The following is an 18,156-nucleotide window of genomic DNA, read 5'->3' as shown; positions in this document are numbered from 1 at the left end:
GGGGGACGGACCGCGGACCCGTTGGGGGGGAGGGTCCGGGGGGGGACAGTGGGAGGGGGCCGAGGGTTCCGGGCCCCGCGGGTTCCGGGAGGGAGGGGGGGGGGGGTGTGGGAAGGTGGGTGCTGCGCCTTTAAGAGCGAGGCCACGCCCCCTTTTGGGAAGGGGCGGGGGTGAGGGCACGCCCAGTGGGCGGGGCAGGAGGGGGGCGGGCGCGGCCATTGGTTGTGGTGAGGGGAGGGGGCGGGGCGAGGGGCGGGGCCTGACGAAGGGGGGCGGGGCCAGGGGGCGGGGCCTGGCGGGGCACGCGGCGGCGCGGCGGCATGGCGGGTGAGCGGGGGGGGGGGGCGGGGGAGGGGGATAGGGGGCGGGGGGGGGGATGGGGGGGGTATGGGGACGGGGGGGGTTATGGGGGGCGGGGGGGGGATGGGGGATATGGGGACGTGGGGGGGTATGGGGACATGGGGGGCATGGGGGGATATGGGGGAAATGGGGACGGGGGGGATATGGGGGGGCTATGGGGGATATGGGGGGGGCGTGGGGGGGCATGGGGGGGATATGGGGGGCATGGGGATTTGGGGGGGTACGGGGGGGTACGGGGATATGGGGGGGGAGAGGGGATATCGGGACATGGGGGGGCACGGGGGGTGTAGGGGATTTGGGGACATGGGGGGGCATGGGGGGGATATGGGGACGTGGGGGGGATATGGGGGGTGTGGGGGGATATGGGGGAAATGGGGACATGGGGGGACATGGGGGGGATATGGGGGGGGTCCGGGGGGGGGGTGGGGATATAGGGAGGAAGGGGAGGTATCGGGACGTGGGGGGGCATGGGATATAGGGGGTATGGGGGGATATGGGGGGATATGGGGGTACATGGAGGGATATGGGGGGGAGGGGGGATACCAAGACATGGGGGGGCATGGGGGGTTGTAGGGGATTTGGGGACATGGGGGGGCATGGAGGGATATGGGGACATGGGGGGGTTATGGGGGGATATGGGGGGGTGTGGGGATATAGGGATATAGGGGGGTGGGGGGATATGGGGACATGGGGGGATGTAGGGGATTTGGAGACATGGGGCGCGTGGGGGGGATATGGGGACATGGGGGGGGTATGGGAGGATGGGGGGTTATGGGGATATGGGGGGGCATGGGGACATGATGGGGACATGGGGGGATATGGGGATTTGGGGACATGGGGGGACACAGGGGCATCGTGGGGGGATGTGGGGGGACATAGGGGGATATAGGGACATGGGGGGATATGGGACGTGATGGGGATGGGGAGGGGACATCATACGGGGATGGGGGACATGGGGGGGGATATGGGGACGTAGGGGGGGTATGGGGAGACCTGGGAGTATGGGGGTGTATGGAGGGGACATGGGGGGACGGGGGGGGACATGGGGGGGACACAGGGGGGACATGGGAGGATATGGGGGGGACACGGGATGGTGGCAGCGCAGCCCCCCCCCGAGCCCCGTCCCCGTCCCTGCAGCGCGGCCGTTCCAGTGCCCCCCCGAGTTCGTGGCCGCCGACCCCGCGCCCCCCCCGGAGCTGTGCGGGGCGGCCCTGGGGGGGGGCGGCACCGAGCTGTGGCTGATCCGCGCCCCCGCCGCCTTCCGGCCCGAGAGGTGGGGGGGGGGGGCACGGGGACATGGGGGGGGGGGACAGGGACATGGGGGGGACATGGGGGGGCAGGGACATGGGGGGGACGTGGGGGGGTAGGGACATGGGGGGGGGACAGGGACATGGGGGGGCACAGGGACGTGGGGGGGGTCAGGGGGGTGGCAGTGCCATGGGGGGGGTGACAGTGACATGGTGGGGGGGAATTGGGACAGGGAGGGGACAGTGACATTGGGGGGGGGGGCAGTGACTTGGGGGGGGTCAGGAGGGTGGCAGTGCCATGGGGGGGGGACAGTGACTGGGGGGGGGACAGGGACAGGGAGGTGACAGTGCCACGGGGGTTTTATGGGGAGGTGGCAGTGCCATCGGGGGGGGTGGGGGGGGGGGGACAGGGACATGGCACTCTCCGGGGGGGGGGTGACGATGCCAGTGCCCCCCCCCGTCCCGTCCCGCAGCCTGCAGGGCTGCTCGGTGCCGCTGGACGGCTGCGGGTGGCTGCGGCCCCCCGGGGACCCCGATGGGGACGGGCGGCCCTACAGGGTGCGGGGGGCCCCGGACTGCGCGGGGGGGCCCCTCCTCCTGACCCCCCAAAGCCCCGGGGGGGCCCTGGCCTGCGCCCCCCCGCTGCGCGGCTGCCTCGCCATCACCGAGAGCTGCGGGGGGGGCCCGGAGCCCCCCGATACGGGGACGGAGGTGACGAGGAAGAGGAGGAAGAAGAAGAAGAAGAAGGAGGAGGAGGGGGAGGAGCAGCCGCCCGAGGAGGAGGGGGGGGGCAGCCCAGGGCCCCCCCAAACCCCCGGAGACCCCCAGGGGCCGGAGCCCCCCAGGAGAAAGAAGAAGAAGAGGCACAAACGCGGGCGGGACGACGCCGACCCCGTCCCCGCGCAGTGACCCCGGGGCGCGGGACCCGTCCCCATCCCATGGCTGGGGGGAGGCGGGGGGAGCCTGGTGCCCCCCCCCGGTCCCCAACGTCCCCCCCCCCTGTCCCCAGAGCCACCGCCTGTGATGTCGTTGCCGTTTATTGTCATAAAAGTTGCGTTTTGGGACCCGCCGCCGCCTTGGGGACCTTGAGGAAGGGCTCGTGCAGCGCCTCGAAGAGCCTCTTGGCCTGGGGGGGGGGGGGACACATATTGGGGGGGGGGGGGACGTTAGCGGGTGTCACGCTGTCCCCACGCTGTCCCCACGCTGTCCCCGCGCCGTCCCCACGCCGCTCACCTTCTGGGGGCCGATGCCGGGGCAGAGGGACAGCTCCTCCCTGGGGGCACGCGCCACGGCCGCCAGCGACTGCGGGGACAGGGGGTGAGGGGACGGGGACAGGGACGGTGGCAGCGTGTCCCCACGGGCACGTCCCTGTTGTCCCCACGGGCACGTCCCCACTGTCCCCACAACCCCACAGGCACATCCCTATTGTCCCCACGGGCAATGTGTCCCCCCCCACAAGCCCACGGGCAGCGTGTCCCCACGGGGACGTCCCTGTTGTCCCCACAGGCACGTCCCCACTGTCCCCACAACCCCACGGGCACGTCCCTGCTGTCCCCACGGGCCACGTGTCCCCACTGTCCCCCTGTCCCTGCCGTCCCCCCCCCCGTCCCCGCGGGCGCCTCACCCCGAAGGTGCTGAGCAGGCTCAGCGCGTCCGTCCTGTTCACCGACTTGACGCTGGTCAGGCAGTCGGTCACCTGCGGGAGGGGGCCGGGGGCTCAGCACCCATGGGGACACCCCGGGGACCCCACAGCCCTGCTGGGGACACCCAGGGGACCCCAAAACCCTGCTGGGGACACCCTGGAGACCCCAAAACCCTGCTGGGGACACCCTGGGGACCCTGTGGCCTGGCTGGGGACACCCTGGGGACCCCAAAACCCTGCTGGGGACACCCCAGGGACCCCGTGGCCTGGCTGGGGACACCCTGGGGACCCCACAACCCTGCTGGGGACACCCTCAGGACCCCGTGGCCTGGCTGGGAACACCCAGGGGACCCCATGGCCTGGATGAGGACACCCAGGGGACCCCAAAACCCTGCTGGGGACCCCCTGAGGACCCCATAACCCTGCTGGGGGCATCCTGGGGACCCTGTGGCCTGGATGGGGACACCCCGGGGACCCCATGGCCTGGATGAGGACACCCAAGGGACCCCAAAACCCTGCTGGGGACGCCCCGGGGACCCTGTGGCCTGGATGGGGACACCCAGGGGACCCCAAAACCCTGCTGGGGACGCCCCGGGGACCCTGTGGCCTGGATGGGGACACCCAGGGGACCCCAAAACCCTGCTGGGGACACCCTGGGGACCCTGTGGCCCTGCTGGGGACACCCTCAGGACCCCGTGGCCTGGCTGGGGACACCCTGGGGACCCCATAACCCTGCTGGGGACACCCTCAGGGCCCCATGGCCTGGCTGGGGACACCCAGGGGACCCCAAAACCCTGCTGGGGACACCCCAGGGACCCCGTGGCCTGGCTGGGGACCCCCTGAGGACCCCATAACCCTGCTGGGGGCATCCTAGGGACCCTGTGGCCTGGCTGGGGACATCCTGGGGACCCCAAAACCCTGCTGGGGACCCCCTGAGGACCCCATAACCCTGCTGGGGGCATCCTGGGGACCCCAAAACCCTGCTGGGGACACCCCAGGGACCCCGTGGCCTGGCTGGGGACACCCAGGGGACCCCAAAACCCTGCTGGGGACCCCCTGAGGACCCCATAACCCTGCTGGGGACGCCCCGGGGACCCCGTGGCCTGGCTGGGGACCCCCAGGGGACCCCGCCGGGGACCCCCCGGGGACAGGGGGGTGGCACAGGCTCACCCGCGCCACGTAGCCGGGCTCCACGCGCTCCCTCAGCAGGTCGGGCGGCTTCAGCTCGTACGCCTTGTAGGTCTCCAGGTAGCGCCCGGCCTCCTCGGGGCTGCGGGGACGCGGTGCCGTCGTCCCCAAAGCGGGGCGTCACCCCCCCCCCGACCCAACCCCGCCCCACGGGGCCACCCCTGGGTGCCAGCTCCTACCTCCAGGCCAGGATGAGGGTGCAGTCGGCCAGGACGCACATCTTGGCCAGCTCCTTCAGGGCCTGGTGGGGGTCCTTCTGCGGGGCAGGGGGGGCGCAGCCGGGGTCAGCAGGGGGACAGAGGGGACACAGGGGACGGGAGAGCGAGGGGACAGGGACGGGAAGGACAGGAGCGAGGGGACAGGGACGGGAGGGATGGGAGCGAGGGGACGGGGACGGAGGAACAAAAAACAGGGGATGGGGACAGTGGGGGCAAGGGGACAGGGATGGAGGGGACAAGGAGTGAGGGGACGGGGACAATAGGGCCTGAAGGGACAGGGGACAGGGGATGGAGGGGACAGGAGAGTGAGGGGACGGGGATGGAGGGGACGGGAGACGGGGACCAAGGAGCTGGGAGAGGGGCTGGGGGACGCTGAAGGGCGAGGGGATGGGGACGAGGGGGGAGCGAAGGGGCACAAAGGGAGGGGACGGCGGGGACGGGGGGACAGCGGGGACAAGGGGACAGCGGGGACAGGGGGACAGCAGGGACAGGGGGCCGGGGGGGCCGGGGGGGGGCTCACCACGTCGACCTGCAGCAGCAGCAGCTGCAGCGCGTAGCTCCTGCCCAGGCTGCGCAGGCGCTCGTGGATGTAGTTGGGGTTGAGGTTGTGGTAGCGCAGGCTGGGGGGGGGGGGGGGGGACGCGGTGACGCGGGGACACGGAGGGGACAGCCCCCCCTCGTCCCCCCGTCCCCCCGTCCCCCCCCCCCCTCACCTCAGGAAGAGGGCGCAGGTGCTCTGGCCCAGCACGTAGTCGGGGACGATGTCGCCGAACTCCCAGGGGACGCCGCGCACGAAGCGCAGCACCGGGTTCCCCCGCTGCGCGGGGACAGTGGGGGACAGCGGGTGACACCGTGCCCCACGGCCACCCCCCCCCATCCCCTGTGTCCCCGTCCCCCCCCCTGCGTCCCTAGAGGATGTTCCCCATGTCCCCCGTGTCCCCATGTCTCCGTGGGCACCCCCCCCGTGTCCCCCTGTCCCCAAAGGCCACCCTCCCTGTCCCCACGTCCCCGTGGGTGCCCCAAAGGAATGTCCCCTGTCCCCATAAGACACCCCCCATGTCCCCAAGGGCCACCCCCCATGTCCCCATGTCCCCAAAGGCCACCCCCCGTGTCCCCAAGGGCCCCCCCCGTGTCCCCAAAGGCCACCCCCCATGTCCCCAAAGGCCACACCCCATGTCCCCAAGGGCCGCCCCCCCGTGTCCCCATGTCCCCAAGACCCCCCCCCCGCGTCCCCATGTCCCCAAAGGCCACCCCCCGTGTCCCCAAGGGCCCCCCCCGTGTCCCCATGTCCCCAAAGGCCCCCCCATGTCCCCAAGGCCCCCCCCCCCGTGTCCCCATGTCCCCAAGGGCCCCCCCTGTGTCCCCATGTCCCCAAAGGCCACCCCCCGCGTCCCCATGTCCCCAAAGGCCACCCCCCGTGTCCCCATGTCCCCAAAGGCCACCCCCGGTGTCCCCAAGGGCCCCCCCCGTGTCCCCAAAGGCCACCCCCGGTGTCCCCAAGGGCCCCCCCCGTGTCCTCCTGTCCCCAAAGGCCACCCCCATGTCCCCAAGGGCCCCCCCGTGTCCCCATGTCCCCAAGACCCCCACCCGTGTCCCCATGTCCCCAAGGGCCCCCCCCATGTCCCCATGTCCCCAAAGGCCACCCCCATGTCCCCAAGGGCCCCCCCTGTGTCCCCCCCGTCCCCAAAGGCCACCCCCCGCGTCCCCATGTCCCCAAGGGCCCCCCCCATGTCCCCAAAGGCCACCCCCGGTGTCCCCAAGGGCCCCCCCCGTGTCCCCATGTCCCCAAGGGCCCCCCCATGTCCCCAAAGGCCACCCCCCATGTCCCCAAGACCCTCTCCCGTGTCCCCATGTCCCCAAGGGCCCCCCCTGTGTCCCCCCCCATCCCCAAAGGCCACCCCCCGTGTCCCCATGTCCCCAAAGGCCACCCCCCGTGTCCCCAAGGCCCCCCCCCGTGTCCCCAAGGCCCCCCCCGTGTCCCCCCACCCCCCCCAGCCCCCCCCCCCCCGTCCCCATGCCCCCACCTGCCGGGGGCTGACGACGATGCCGCTGCTCCTGGCTCCCGGCCGCAGCCCCTCGGGGCCTCCCCCGCCCCCTCCCCCCGCCGCCGCCGCCGCCCCCCCGGGGGGGGGCTCCATGGGCACGGGGCCGGCACCGGAAGGCGGAAGCCGCGCGCGGGGCCGCTCTGGGCGCCGCGGTCCTCCCGACTCGGTGGTAGGGCGGGGGGGCGGGGCTTGGGGTGGCCACGCCCACTTCGGGAAGGGAGGGGCCGGAGGGGGGGCGGGGCTTGGGGTGGCCACGCCCACTTCGGGAAGGGATGGGCCGGAGGGGGGCGGGGCTTGGGGTGGTCACGCCCACTTCGGGAAGGGAGGGGCCGGATGGGGGCGGGGCTTGGGGTGGCCACGCCCACTTCGGGAAGGGAGGGGCCGGAGGGGGGCGGGGCTTGGGGTGGCCACGCCCACTTCGGGAAGGGAGGGGCCGGAGGGGGGCGGGGCTTGGGGTGGCCACGCCCACTTCGGGAAGGGAGGGGCCGGAGGGGCGGCCTGACCCCATAGGGGGGACACGGGGCAGGGGGGGGGCCCCGACCCCCCAGGGGACGTGGGCAAGGGGACAGCCCCCCCCGGGGGACGCTGCCCCAGGGACATCGCGGGCCTGACCCCGTAAGGGACGGGGGCCTGGGGGTGTCCCCACAGCTGACCCCATAGGGGACACAGCCCCGTGGCTGTCCCTCCTGTCTCTGTACCTGACCCCATGGGGGATACAGACCCGGGTGTCCCCTGTCCCTATGCCCAACCCCATAGGGGACACGGCCCCGTGGGTGTCCCTGCTGTCCCCATACCTGACCCCATAGGGGACATGGCTCAAGGGACGACCCCACTGTCCCTGTGCCCAACCCCATGGGGGACACGGCCCCTGGGGACATTCCTGTTGTCCCTATGCCTGGCCCCATAGGGGACATGGGCCTGGGGATGTCCCCACAGCTAAACCCCATAGGGGACACGGCCCCATGGGTGTCCCTGTTGTCCCTATGCCTGGCCCCATAGGGGACAGGGACCTGGGGATGTCCCCGCTGTCCCCACACCTGACCCCATAGGGGACACAGGCTGGGGAACGTCCCCAAACACGACCCCAACGTCCCTGTGCCCAACCCCATAGGGGACATGGCAGGGGGGATGTCCCCGTGCCTGGTGCCTGACCCCATAGGGGACAGGGACCTGGGGCAGTCCCCACACGTGACCCCACTGGGGACAGGGGCTGGGGGAGGACCCCACTGTCCCCGTGCCCGACCCCATGGGGAACACAGCCCCAAGGATGTCCCCACCCTGTCCCCATACCTGACCCCACAGGGGACAACGCCATGGGGGACACAGCCCAGGGGACGATCCCACAGGGGACAGGGGATGACCCCATAGGGGACACAGCCCACGGAACGACCCCACTGTCCCCATACCCGACCCCACAGGGGACAGGGGACGACCCCATGGGGGACACGGCCCAGGGGATGACCCCACTGTCCCCATACCTGACCCCACAGGGGACACGGCCCATGGGACGACCCCAATATCCCCATATCTGACCCCACAGGGGCCAGGGGACGACCCCATCGGGGACACGGCCCACGGAATGACCCCAATATCCCCATATCTGACCCCACAGGGGCTAGGGGACGACCCCATGGGGGACACGGCTCACGGAACGACCCCACTGTCCCCATACCTGACCCCACAGGGGACAACCCCATGGGGGACACGGCCCAGGGGACGACCCCACTGTCCCCATACCCAACCCCACAGGGGACACGGTCCACAGAACGACCCCAATATCCCCATATCTGACCCCACAGGGGACACAGCCCATGGAACGACCCCAATATCCCCGTATCTGACCCCACAGGGGATGACCCCATGGGGGACATGGCCCAGGGGACGACCCCACTGTCCCCACACCCGACCCCACAGGGGCCAGGGGACGAAGCAGCCGTCCCCATACCCATTACAGGGGGAGGGTCCCCGCGCAGCGCAGACCCCGAGCGCCGCCCCCCCCCGAACCCCAAAAACCCCCCAAAACCCCCCCTTCCGGGGCCCTTTCGACACCCACGTGAGTTTTATTGACTCGCGACGAGGAGAACGGGGCCGCTCCGGGGCGAATCGGCAGCCCCGGGGGGGGGATATGGGGTCGGGGGAAACGGGGGGGGGGGGCCGGGGCGCTGCCCTACAACACCTGCACAATGGGATGGAGCTGCACGATGGGTACGGGACGAGGCGGGGGGCGCGGCGCCACATGGGGGGGGGGGGGCACCGAGACGACCCCCCCACCGGCGCCTCCTGGCTCCTCGAACCCCCCCCCCCCTAAAAAAAAAAAAAAACAAAAAAACCCTTTTTGTAGGGCAAAGGGCGGGGGGGGGGAGCCTTAATCCTGCTTCTTGTCCCCGGGGGTGGCGGTGGCGGCTGGGGGGGGCAGGGGGGGCCGCGCCCCCCCCGGGCCCTGCTGCTCGCCGCTGATGCCGAACTCGTTGACGCGCGTCAGGTCCACGCGGTAGATCCAGCGCTGGTAGAGGTAAATGAAGAAGACGACGTCTGCGGGGGGGGGAAGAGGGACGAGATGAAACGGGGGGGGGCCCTACGCAGCCCCCGGGACCCCCCCCCCGGACCCCCCATCCCCTCGGGGCTCACCGTCCCGCAGGCAGCCTATCCTGTACATCATGGGCATCTTGATGACGAAGGCGAAGAGGTCGTCGATGAAGGTGTTGAGGGCTTTGTAGGTGAGCATCCGCCAGGGCAGGTGGGCCACCGACTTCAGCTTGTAGTTGATGAAGAGCTGGGGGGTCATGGTGATGAAGCCTGAAAAATGGGGGGGCGACCTCGTTAGGCTCGTTAGGCTAACGAAGCGGAGCCGGGTTGGCCTCGGGGGAAGGGGGGCGCGACCGTTCGTCCGCCCTCCGCGGCTCCCAGCCCGAGGAAAAGAAGCAAGGAAAGGTGTAAAAATGTACGGGGGGGTCGATGCCAGGAGACCCCTGGGGTGGGGTGGGGGGTTAAAGGGTCGAAAGGGGCTGGTTTGGGGTGAAAGCCGGGGATTTAATCGCATGGGGCAGGTGGGACCCCCGCGGCTCACCCCAAAGGGGATCAGGACGAGCCCGAAACACCCAACGTCGGCCACCGGCGACGGGGACCCCAAACTCCTCCGGGCAGCCCCCTCCAGGTCTCCCCAGGCTCACCGTGACCGATTTCTGCCTCCCCACCCCCCCCAAACCTCTCCTTTCTCACCCTAAAACCCTCGCTCCCCCTCCCCGCCATCCCCGGGAGCCCCCCTGGATTATTAAATCCCACCCCGAGGCGTCCCCGGAGCCCCGAAGGTCCCCGCGGGTGCCAACCCCTTCCCTCGGGGGACCCGCGCCAACCCCGCTGCTGGTGGAAAATCCGCGATGTTGGGGGGATTTCGGAGGATTTTGGGCCTCGGGCAGCCCGCGGGGGGGGCTCACCGAAGGTGAGGAGGAAGCCGTAGAGCATGCTGAGCACCCAGGAGTACCAGCCCTTGTGCTCCAGGTACAGCAGGCTGTACACGGCGTAACAGCCCAGCAAGGGGAAGAGGATCCACGAGAGGTACCGGAACGCCATCTGGGGGAGCCGACGACACCGGGATCAGCCGGGAACAGGGGGGGGGGGGGGGGCAAAGCCCCCTGCCCCGCTGTTTCCCCGCCCTGGGTGGGGTGGGGGGGGGTCGTCGGAGCAGCCCCCGGCGCCACTCACGTCGTCGTACACCTTCGTGGAGGACTCGATGTAGGTGGACTTGTCCGTGAAGGTCGGGCGCGGGAGCAGCCCCGCCACCTTGTGCTCTCGGTCCAGCTGCCGGGGGGGGGGGGGCAAAAAAAAAAACCCAAAAAACCCATCAGGGTGTGCCCCAGCGCCGGCACGGACGTGTGTCGCCCCCCCCAGCGCCCGCTTACCCGCACGTCCATGACCTTTGTGATCTTCCAGAGGTCGATGAGGAGCCCGATGAAGACGCTGACCTGCACCACGAAGTTGGTCTCGTTGTCCAGGATGTAGAGGAGGACGACGAGGGACTGGAAGACGCCGAAGAAGACGGAGCGGACCGAGAGCCCCTCCAGGGACTGCCGGCTGTTCCAGAACTGGATGTCTGCGGGGTGGGGTGGGGGGCAACGGCGTCACCCCCTCCCCCGGGAGCGGGGAGCGCCCCGGGTGGGATGCGGGGACCCAAAACCCGCCGCTCTCGGGCTTCGCACCCTCAATTCGGCACCGGGCACGGCCCCAAGGGCGGCTCGGGACCCGCCGCCACCCCCCCCCCGGGGACGGCACGAGGCGGAGGGACGGGGTTTTGGGGCTGTCCCCCCCCGACCCCCCGCCGCCGACCCGGTCCCGGGGCGGCGCTCACCGTTTTTGAAGGCCAGGAACTCAAAAACGCTGTGGACGATGGAGACGACGATGGTCAGCGCCAGCAGGTAGGGGTTCGTCTCCAGCAGGGCCACCTGGAACGGGGTGTGGGGGGGCGAGGACCACGCTGAGCCCCTCCCCGTCCTCCCGGGGCCGGGGGGGGGTTGGGGAGGCACCGAGGGGTGGAATTGGGCCGTGGTCTCCCAGCCTCTATCAACCAGAAGGGCAGCGTGGGGGGGCCCCTGCACACCCCCCCGTCCCCGTTTTGAGCTGTTGGGGTCCCGACGCGCGTAAGGACCAGACCAGGCTGCCCAAATCCCCGTCCGAGCTGCTTTGGGGGCACCCCAGCCCGCTCCGGGCGGCCGGGTGGGGGTCCCGCCACCCCCAGAGCGGCGAATTTCCGCCTCGTGTCCGACGCGGAATTAAAAAAATCCCTGAAAATCGGAGCCCCGGGGGGGGGGGGGGGAACGCCGCCGCGTGCGCGCGCGGGGCAAGGAGCCGGGGTGCCGGGCCACGAGCAGGGACAGCGTGGCGGGGAGCGGGGCGGCCCGAGGCCGGCTCTCACCTTCACCGAGTCCTGCTCCTCGTCCGACTGCTCGTAGAGGTCCTCCCCGAGGAAATTCCAGGGCGACTTGGTGCTCTGGGCGGCGTAGAGCTGCCAGCGCCACAGGGAGAGCGGGCAGAAGGAGAGGCGGAAGGGCAGGCGCTGCAGGGTCTCGTTGATGGGGAAGTAATCCTTCTGCAGGTTCCAGTAGTCGTTGAAGTAGAGGATGGGGTAGTAGTCGCCGCTGATGGCGTCGAACTTCACGTCTGGAGAGGGCACGGGGGGTGAGAAGGGGAAGGGAAAGCGTCAGGGAGCCACGAGGGACGTTGTCCCGGGGCCGGGGGAGGAGGAGGACGCGTTCCCCGAGGGCTCAGCGGGACAAGGCCGCTCCTGCGGAGCCCAGAAAAAGCTGAGGAGCCTCCAAGCCGGGAATTTCGTCCCGTCCCCGCGGGGTTCGGCGCGCTGGGCGCCGCCAGGACGGCCGCCGGCACGAGGTGGGAAGGCGGGCCACGAGGGCGTCGAGGCACAAACCCTCAAAAAAAAAAACCCAAAATCAATAAAAAAAAAGGGGGGTGGCGACGCCTCTTACACTGGTCCAGGGGCGGCGGGACGCTGCCCTTCACCCAGGGCGTGTGGTCGTCCACCATGTTGATGGTCAGGTTGGGGTGCCAGTGCGAGATCACCTCCACGGGGCCGTAATCCTCCGCCCTCTGCGAGGAGAAGGCGGCCGCCCGGCGGCGCCCCGCTCAGCGGGAGGGCACCGGGGCGAAGCCCACGGGGGTTGAGGGGGGGTAAAAAAAAGCGAGGAAGCAGCCCCCTACCTTGATCATCTCCGGGTCGGCCTCCGTCTCGCCCGTCAGGAGGTTCTTGGTCTTCTGGAAGCGCCGCCGCTTGTATTTGTTGATCACTGGAAGGGAAGAAGGGAGCTGAGCGCCCCCGGCCCCGGCTCCCTGCCCCAGCGCCGAGCAGGATGGCACGAGGAAGGGGGGGGCTAGGGAAGCTACGGCCCGTTGGGGGGGGGTCGGGGTGGTTTAGGGCAGGCACAGACGGAGCAGAGCAGCCCCGTTTTCCTCCCCGAACGCCTCGGGGACCGATCCGGAACCGTGTCCCGGTTAGCCCGGGGGACCGTCCTCGGAGCCAACCCAGCAGCCAAGCCCTCGGGATAACCCTGGCGCCGTAGGAGACGCCCAAAAATGGGGGTCCGGACCCCCCCCCAATCCCGCAGGAGAACCCGAAGGTGGCCAAATCCTCCCCACTGCGCCCACCGACACGGCTCTGTGCCCCCGTTAAGGGCCCGGAGCCCCCCCCCCCGCGACACACGGCTGGGCACCACGAGAGGGTTTTCCTGCGGGGCGATCACGAAAAAAAATAACAAAAAAAACCACAAAAACCACCCTAAAACGGACAAACGCGAGGCAGGACACCGGGTGGCGGCCTTCCTCTGGGCTGATTTCAGGGCTTGCTGAAGGCAAACAGCTCAGCGAGTGCTTCTTGGGGGGGTGGGGGGGGAATTAGGGTGCCCCCAGCCCCCCCGGGCCGTACTTCGCGACGTGTGCACGGTGGCGAGGCGCCTGTAGAGGTTTTTCTGCCGGGGGTCGGGGTGGAAGCCGCTCTTCGTGAAGTAGACGTGGATGTAGATGGAGCCGTTCTGCTGCACGCTCTGAAACCGCGGGGACGGAAAGAGGTCAAAAGGGACCCCTGGGGGTCTCTGCTCCCCCCCCCAACCCCCCCCCCAGGACCCCCCAGGGCTCAGCACCACATCCAGGCGCCTCTGGAGGTCTCCGGCACGAGGAGGGGGCACTCCAGCACCCTTGGGTGCCGCCGCCGCAGCGCTCCGCCACCCGCACGGCGCTACCCGATGCCTAGCCGGCCCCCGTCCCGCTCCAGTTTGTGCCCAGTGCCTCCAGTCCCGGCGCTGGGCACCGCTACAGAGAGCCTGGATCGGCCCCCGCTGCGCCCCCCCTTCGCGTTATTTACGGATATCGACGAGATTTCCCTGAGAATCCTTCTTTTTTAGGCAGCCCAGCCCCATCGTCATCCTCACGGCCGGGCTCTCCCCGGGGCGCCCACGTCCCCCTTTTGTGCTGGGGGGGGCGGGGGGCCCAGAAGTGGACCCAGACCTCCAGGCGCAGCCCCCCCCGGAGCTAAGCGGAGGGGCGCGAGCCCCCCCGGGGAGCCGGGCGGGTTCGCTGCGTTTAAATCCTCCAAGCCACGGCTCCCCAATGGGACAATAAAGAAAAAAAAAAGTGAAAAAAACGGTTTTTGCTTCATCGCACCCAAACAGCGGCGCACCTACACCCCCGCCCCCCGCCGTGGCGCGGCGAGGACGAAGTTTCTGCCCCCCCCCACCCCCCCGTTGACGGCGCGGCCGACCCCACCTGGGAGATGTCCACCTCGCCGTAGTGCTCGTAGCAGCCGTCGGCGTTCTCCCCGCTGGTCCAGTCCCCGTAGACCAGGTCCCGCTTCTGCCAGAAGAGCGCGGAGCTGACGTTGAAGTCCGTAAAGTGCTCGTGCTCCGAGATGTAAACGTAGAGGTCCTGCGGGGAGGGGAGCATCAGCGGCCGCCGGGGGGGGGTCACCGCCGCTCCGGGCGGCGCCAACCCCAAAACCACCCAGAAATGCCCCCCAAAAGCTGCCCAAACGCCGCCTCCGCCGCCCAAAACCACCCAGAAACGCCCCAAAAAAGTGCCCAAACGCCGCGCCGCCGCCCAAAACCACCCAGAAACCCCCCAAAAAAGTGCCCAAACGCTATGCCACCCCCAAAACCACCCAGAAACCCCCCCCAAAAACTGCCCAAACGCCGCGCTGCCCCCCCAAACCACCCAGAAACCCCCCCAAAAAACTGCCCAAACGCCTCGCCGCCCCCCCAAACCACCCAGAACCCCCCCAAAAAACTGCCCAAACACCGCGCCGCCCCCCAAAACCACCCAGAAACCCCCCCAAAAACTGCCCAAACGCCATGCCGCCCCCCAAACCACCCAGAACCCCCCCAAAAAGCTGCCCAAATGCCACGCAGCGCCCCCAAACCACCCAGAACCCCCCCAAAAAGCTGCCCAAACGCCTCGCTGCCCCCAAAACCACCCAGAAACCCCCCCAAAAAAGTGCCCAAACGCCTCGCCGCCCCCCAAACCACCCAGAACCCCCCCAAAAAGCTGCCCAAATGCCACGCAGCCCCCCGAAACCACCCAGAAACCCCCCCAAAAAACTGCCCAAACGCCGCGCTGCCCCCCCAAACCACCCAGAACCCCCCCAAAAAGCTGCCCAAATGCCGCCCCCCCCCGGTTACCATTAAAGTGTCCTTGGGGAAGAGGTTTCGGCTGGGGGCCCGCGGCGTCCCCCCCGCGCCGCTCGGCTCCTGGGGCGCCGGCCCGCGGCGGAACCAGCTGCTGATGGCCCAGATGATGAAGATCCTGGGGGGGGGGGGGGGGAAGGAGGAAAAACGTTCACGGCCGCGCTGACGGCCCTCCGAAATACGTGGCGGGGGGGTGAGGGGGGGCGCCATCGGAGCCCAAGGGCTGGGGGGGGGGGGGGGGGCAGGGAATTTGCCGTCCAGGCTCTGAAATATTTCGAGGAAACGGGCGTTTTGGGGGTTTTGGGGAGGTTTCACGGCGGAGCACCGCCGGCCAGGCGGCGGGAAGGATTTCCAGCGGCTTTTCCTCGGGGCTGAAGCCCCGAAACGTCTCCTTCGCCCCTTCTCCGCCGCCCGGGGCGACCCCGAAGATTTTTGGGGTGGGGGGGGGGGGGGATCTGCCCCGCTCTCCACGCGGCGAAAAGGATCTCCCGGGCGTGATGCCCGGTTTTTGGGGAGGAATTAATTCATCCCGGGTGGGACGGGAGGAGGAAAATAAAAACGGCCCCCATATCCTCCCCCGGGGGGGGGAACGGGGCGCCGAAGCAACCCGCTGCCCCCCGGAGGGGCACGGAGGAGCCTTCGAAACCCCTCTGAGAGCAGCCGCAGCGGCTCCGTCCTCCGGCACGAGGCCGCAGGTGCCCGAAACCGCCCCCCCTCAGGAAAAAACGCCGGGCACGGCGGCGGGGAGGAGGCGCGGCGGCGACCCAACGCGCCCGGGGCACGCGCGAGGACTTTGCCTCCCGCTCCTCCGAGGAGCCGCGGGCAGCGCCCGGGGGACAGGGGACACCGGGGGGGGGGGGGACACAGCACGGCCCTGGGGACGCTGTGACATGGGGCGGGGGGGGGGGGACATGGCATGGCCCTGGGGACATTGGGGCAGGGGAAAGGGGTAAGGGGGGGGGCACAGAAGGACCCCCAGGGCCACTGGGGAAGGGGACATGGGGGGGGGGGGGCACAGCCCTGGTGACGCCATGGCAGGGGCACCATGGCAGGGGAAAGGGACACCGGGGGGGGGGACACAGCATGGCCCTGGGGACACTGGGGCGGGGGGGAGGGGACGAAGCACGGCCCCTGGGGACACTGCGACAGGGGAAGGGGACACGGGGGGGGCACAGAAGGACCCCCAGGGTCACTGGGGCAGGGGATGGGGACACGGGGGGGACATGGCACGGCCCTGGGGACACTGGGGCAGGGGAAAGGGACACGGGGGGGGCAGAGAAGGACCCCCAGGGACACTGTGGTGGAGGAAGGGGACATGGGGGGGACACAGCATGGCCCTGGGGACACTGGGGCAGGGGAAAGGGACGCGGGGGGGGGCACAGAAGGACCCCCAGGGACACTGGGGCAGGGGATGGGGACACGGGGGGGTCATGGCACGGCCCTAGTGACACCGTGCCGGGGGGAGGGGACACGGGGGGGACATTGCATGGCCCTGGGGACATTGGGGCAGGAGAAAGGGACACGGGGGGGGCACAGAAGGACCCCCAGGGCCACTGTGGTGGAGGAAGGGGACACGGGGGGGACATCGCACAACCCTAGTGACACCGTGCCGGGGGGAGGGGACACGGGGGGGACATGGCACGGCCCTGGGGACATTGGGGCAGGGGAAGGGGACATGGGGGGGGGCACAGAAGGGCCCCCAGGGACACTGTGGTGGAGGAAGGGGACACGGGGGGGTCATGGCACGGCCCTGGGGACACCGTGCCAGGGGTAGGGGACACGGGGGGGCACAGAAGGACCCCCAGGGACACTGTGGTGGAGGAAGGGGACACAGGGGGGACATGGCACAACCCTGATGACACCGTGCCGGGGGGAGGGGACACGGGGGGGGCATGGCACAGCCCTGGGGACATTGGGGCAGGGGAAGGGGACATGGGGGGGCACAGAAGGACCCCCAGGGCCACTGTGGTGGAGGAAGGGGACATGGGGGGGACACAGCATGGCCCTGGGGACACTGGGGCAGGGGAAAGGGACGCGGGGGGGGGCACAGAAGGACCCCCAGGGACACTGGGGCAGGGGATGGGGACACGGGGGGGTCATGGCACGGCCCTAGTGACACCGTGCCGGGGGGAGGGGACATGGGGGGGACATCGCATGGCCCTGGGGACACTGGGGCAGGGGAAGGGGACACGGGGGGGGCACAGAAGGACCCCCAGGGACACTGTGGTGGAGGAAGGGGACACGGGGGGGTCATGGCACGGCCCTGGGGACACCGTGCCGCGGGGAGGGGACACGGGGGGGACATCGCACGGCCCTGGGGACACTGGGGCAAGGGAAAGGGACACGGGGGGGGCACAGAAGGGCCCCCAGGGACACTGGGCAGAGGAAGGGGGCACAGGGGGGACAACGCACAACCCTAGTGACACCGTGCCGGGGGGAGGGGACATGGGGGGGACATTGCATGGCCATGGGGACATTGGGGCAGGGGAAGGGGACACGGGGGGGGCACAGAAGGACCCCCAGGGCCACTGTAGAAGAGGAAGGGCACACAGGGGGGACATCGCACAACCCTGGTGACACCATGCCAGGGGGAGGGGACACGGGGGGGACATTGCATGGCCATGGGGACACTGGGGCAAGGGAAAGGGACACGGGGGGGGCACAGAAGGACCCCCAGGGCCACTGTGGTGGAGGAAGGGGACACGGGGGGGTCATGGCACGGCCCTGGGGACGCCGTGCCGGGGGAAGGGGACACGGGGGGGACATGGCACGACCGGGGGGGGGGACAGCCGGCCCCGGGGGGGGACAGCCGGCCCCGGGGGGGGGCTCACGCGGCCCGTACCTGAAGAGGACGCCCTTCAGCACCTGCCAGGCGTTGGGCGCCGGCTGCTGCCGCTGCGTCTCGGCCGCCGCCGCCTCCCCTCCGCCGGCGCTGCCGTTGCTGGTGACCTGCGGGAGGCGGAGGGGGGACGGTGAGAGCCGCCGGGCCCCCAAACCGGAGCCCTCACCCCTCACCCCTCCCCCCCGGGCTCCCCGCCCCGTACCTGCCCCGGGCCCCGCCGCGGGCCCCGCCGCCGCCGCCGCCTCCCTGCCCGGCGCCGCCATTTTGCTGCGCCGCCCGCGCAGCTCTCGCGAGAGCGGCCGGGGGGGGGGCGGGGCCCGGGGGAGGGAGGGGGCGTGGCTATGGGGTAGGGGGCGTGGCTATGGGGGAGGGGCGTGGCTAACGGGATGGGGGCGTGGCTAAGGCGAAGGGGGGCGTGGCTAAAGAGAAGGGGC

At 70.5% G+C, this 18,156-nt stretch overlaps 3 protein-coding genes across 3 annotated transcripts; 1 reads left to right on the top strand and 2 right to left on the bottom strand.

Moving 5' to 3' along the window:
- The first annotated feature begins 253 nt into the window (after positions 1–253).
- Positions 254–2,676, top strand: POLR1G (RNA polymerase I subunit G). The gene is made up of 3 exons (XM_080608490.1): positions 254–327; positions 1,498–1,633; positions 2,081–2,676. The coding sequence occupies exons 1-3, from the start codon at positions 321–323 to the stop codon at positions 2,514–2,516; spliced, it is 579 nt and encodes a 192-aa protein (XP_080464616.1). The 5' UTR covers positions 254–320; the 3' UTR covers positions 2,517–2,676.
- Positions 2,629–6,921, bottom strand: ERCC1 (ERCC excision repair 1, endonuclease non-catalytic subunit). Its single transcript, XM_080608489.1, has 8 exons — positions 6,680–6,921; positions 5,369–5,472; positions 5,176–5,275; positions 4,617–4,693; positions 4,420–4,519; positions 3,232–3,303; positions 2,841–2,909; positions 2,629–2,733 (listed from the first exon to the last, which is right to left on the bottom strand). The coding sequence occupies exons 1-8, from the start codon at positions 6,791–6,793 to the stop codon at positions 2,650–2,652; spliced, it is 720 nt and encodes a 239-aa protein (XP_080464615.1). The 5' UTR covers positions 6,794–6,921; the 3' UTR covers positions 2,629–2,649.
- A 1,819-nt stretch (positions 6,922–8,740) lies between these two features.
- Positions 8,741–17,823, bottom strand: CLPTM1 (CLPTM1 regulator of GABA type A receptor forward trafficking). Its single transcript, XM_080608488.1, has 13 exons — positions 17,723–17,823; positions 14,875–14,998; positions 13,967–14,125; positions 13,131–13,248; positions 12,410–12,495; positions 12,178–12,298; positions 11,610–11,854; positions 11,046–11,139; positions 10,600–10,790; positions 10,403–10,498; positions 10,135–10,270; positions 9,329–9,496; positions 8,741–9,232 (listed from the first exon to the last, which is right to left on the bottom strand). The coding sequence occupies exons 2-13, from the start codon at positions 14,875–14,877 to the stop codon at positions 9,066–9,068; spliced, it is 1,584 nt and encodes a 527-aa protein (XP_080464614.1). The 5' UTR covers positions 14,878–14,998; positions 17,723–17,823; the 3' UTR covers positions 8,741–9,065.
- Positions 17,824–18,156: the final 333 nt, after the last annotated feature.

This window comes from Anser brachyrhynchus (genome assembly GCF_964034855.1).
Source record: "Anser brachyrhynchus genome assembly, contig: SCAFFOLD_675, whole genome shotgun sequence".
Lineage (NCBI taxonomy): Eukaryota > Metazoa > Chordata > Aves > Anseriformes > Anatidae > Anser > Anser brachyrhynchus.
The sequence above is the reverse complement of the archived record's forward strand: the minus strand, read 5'-3'. Positions and strand labels throughout refer to the sequence as shown.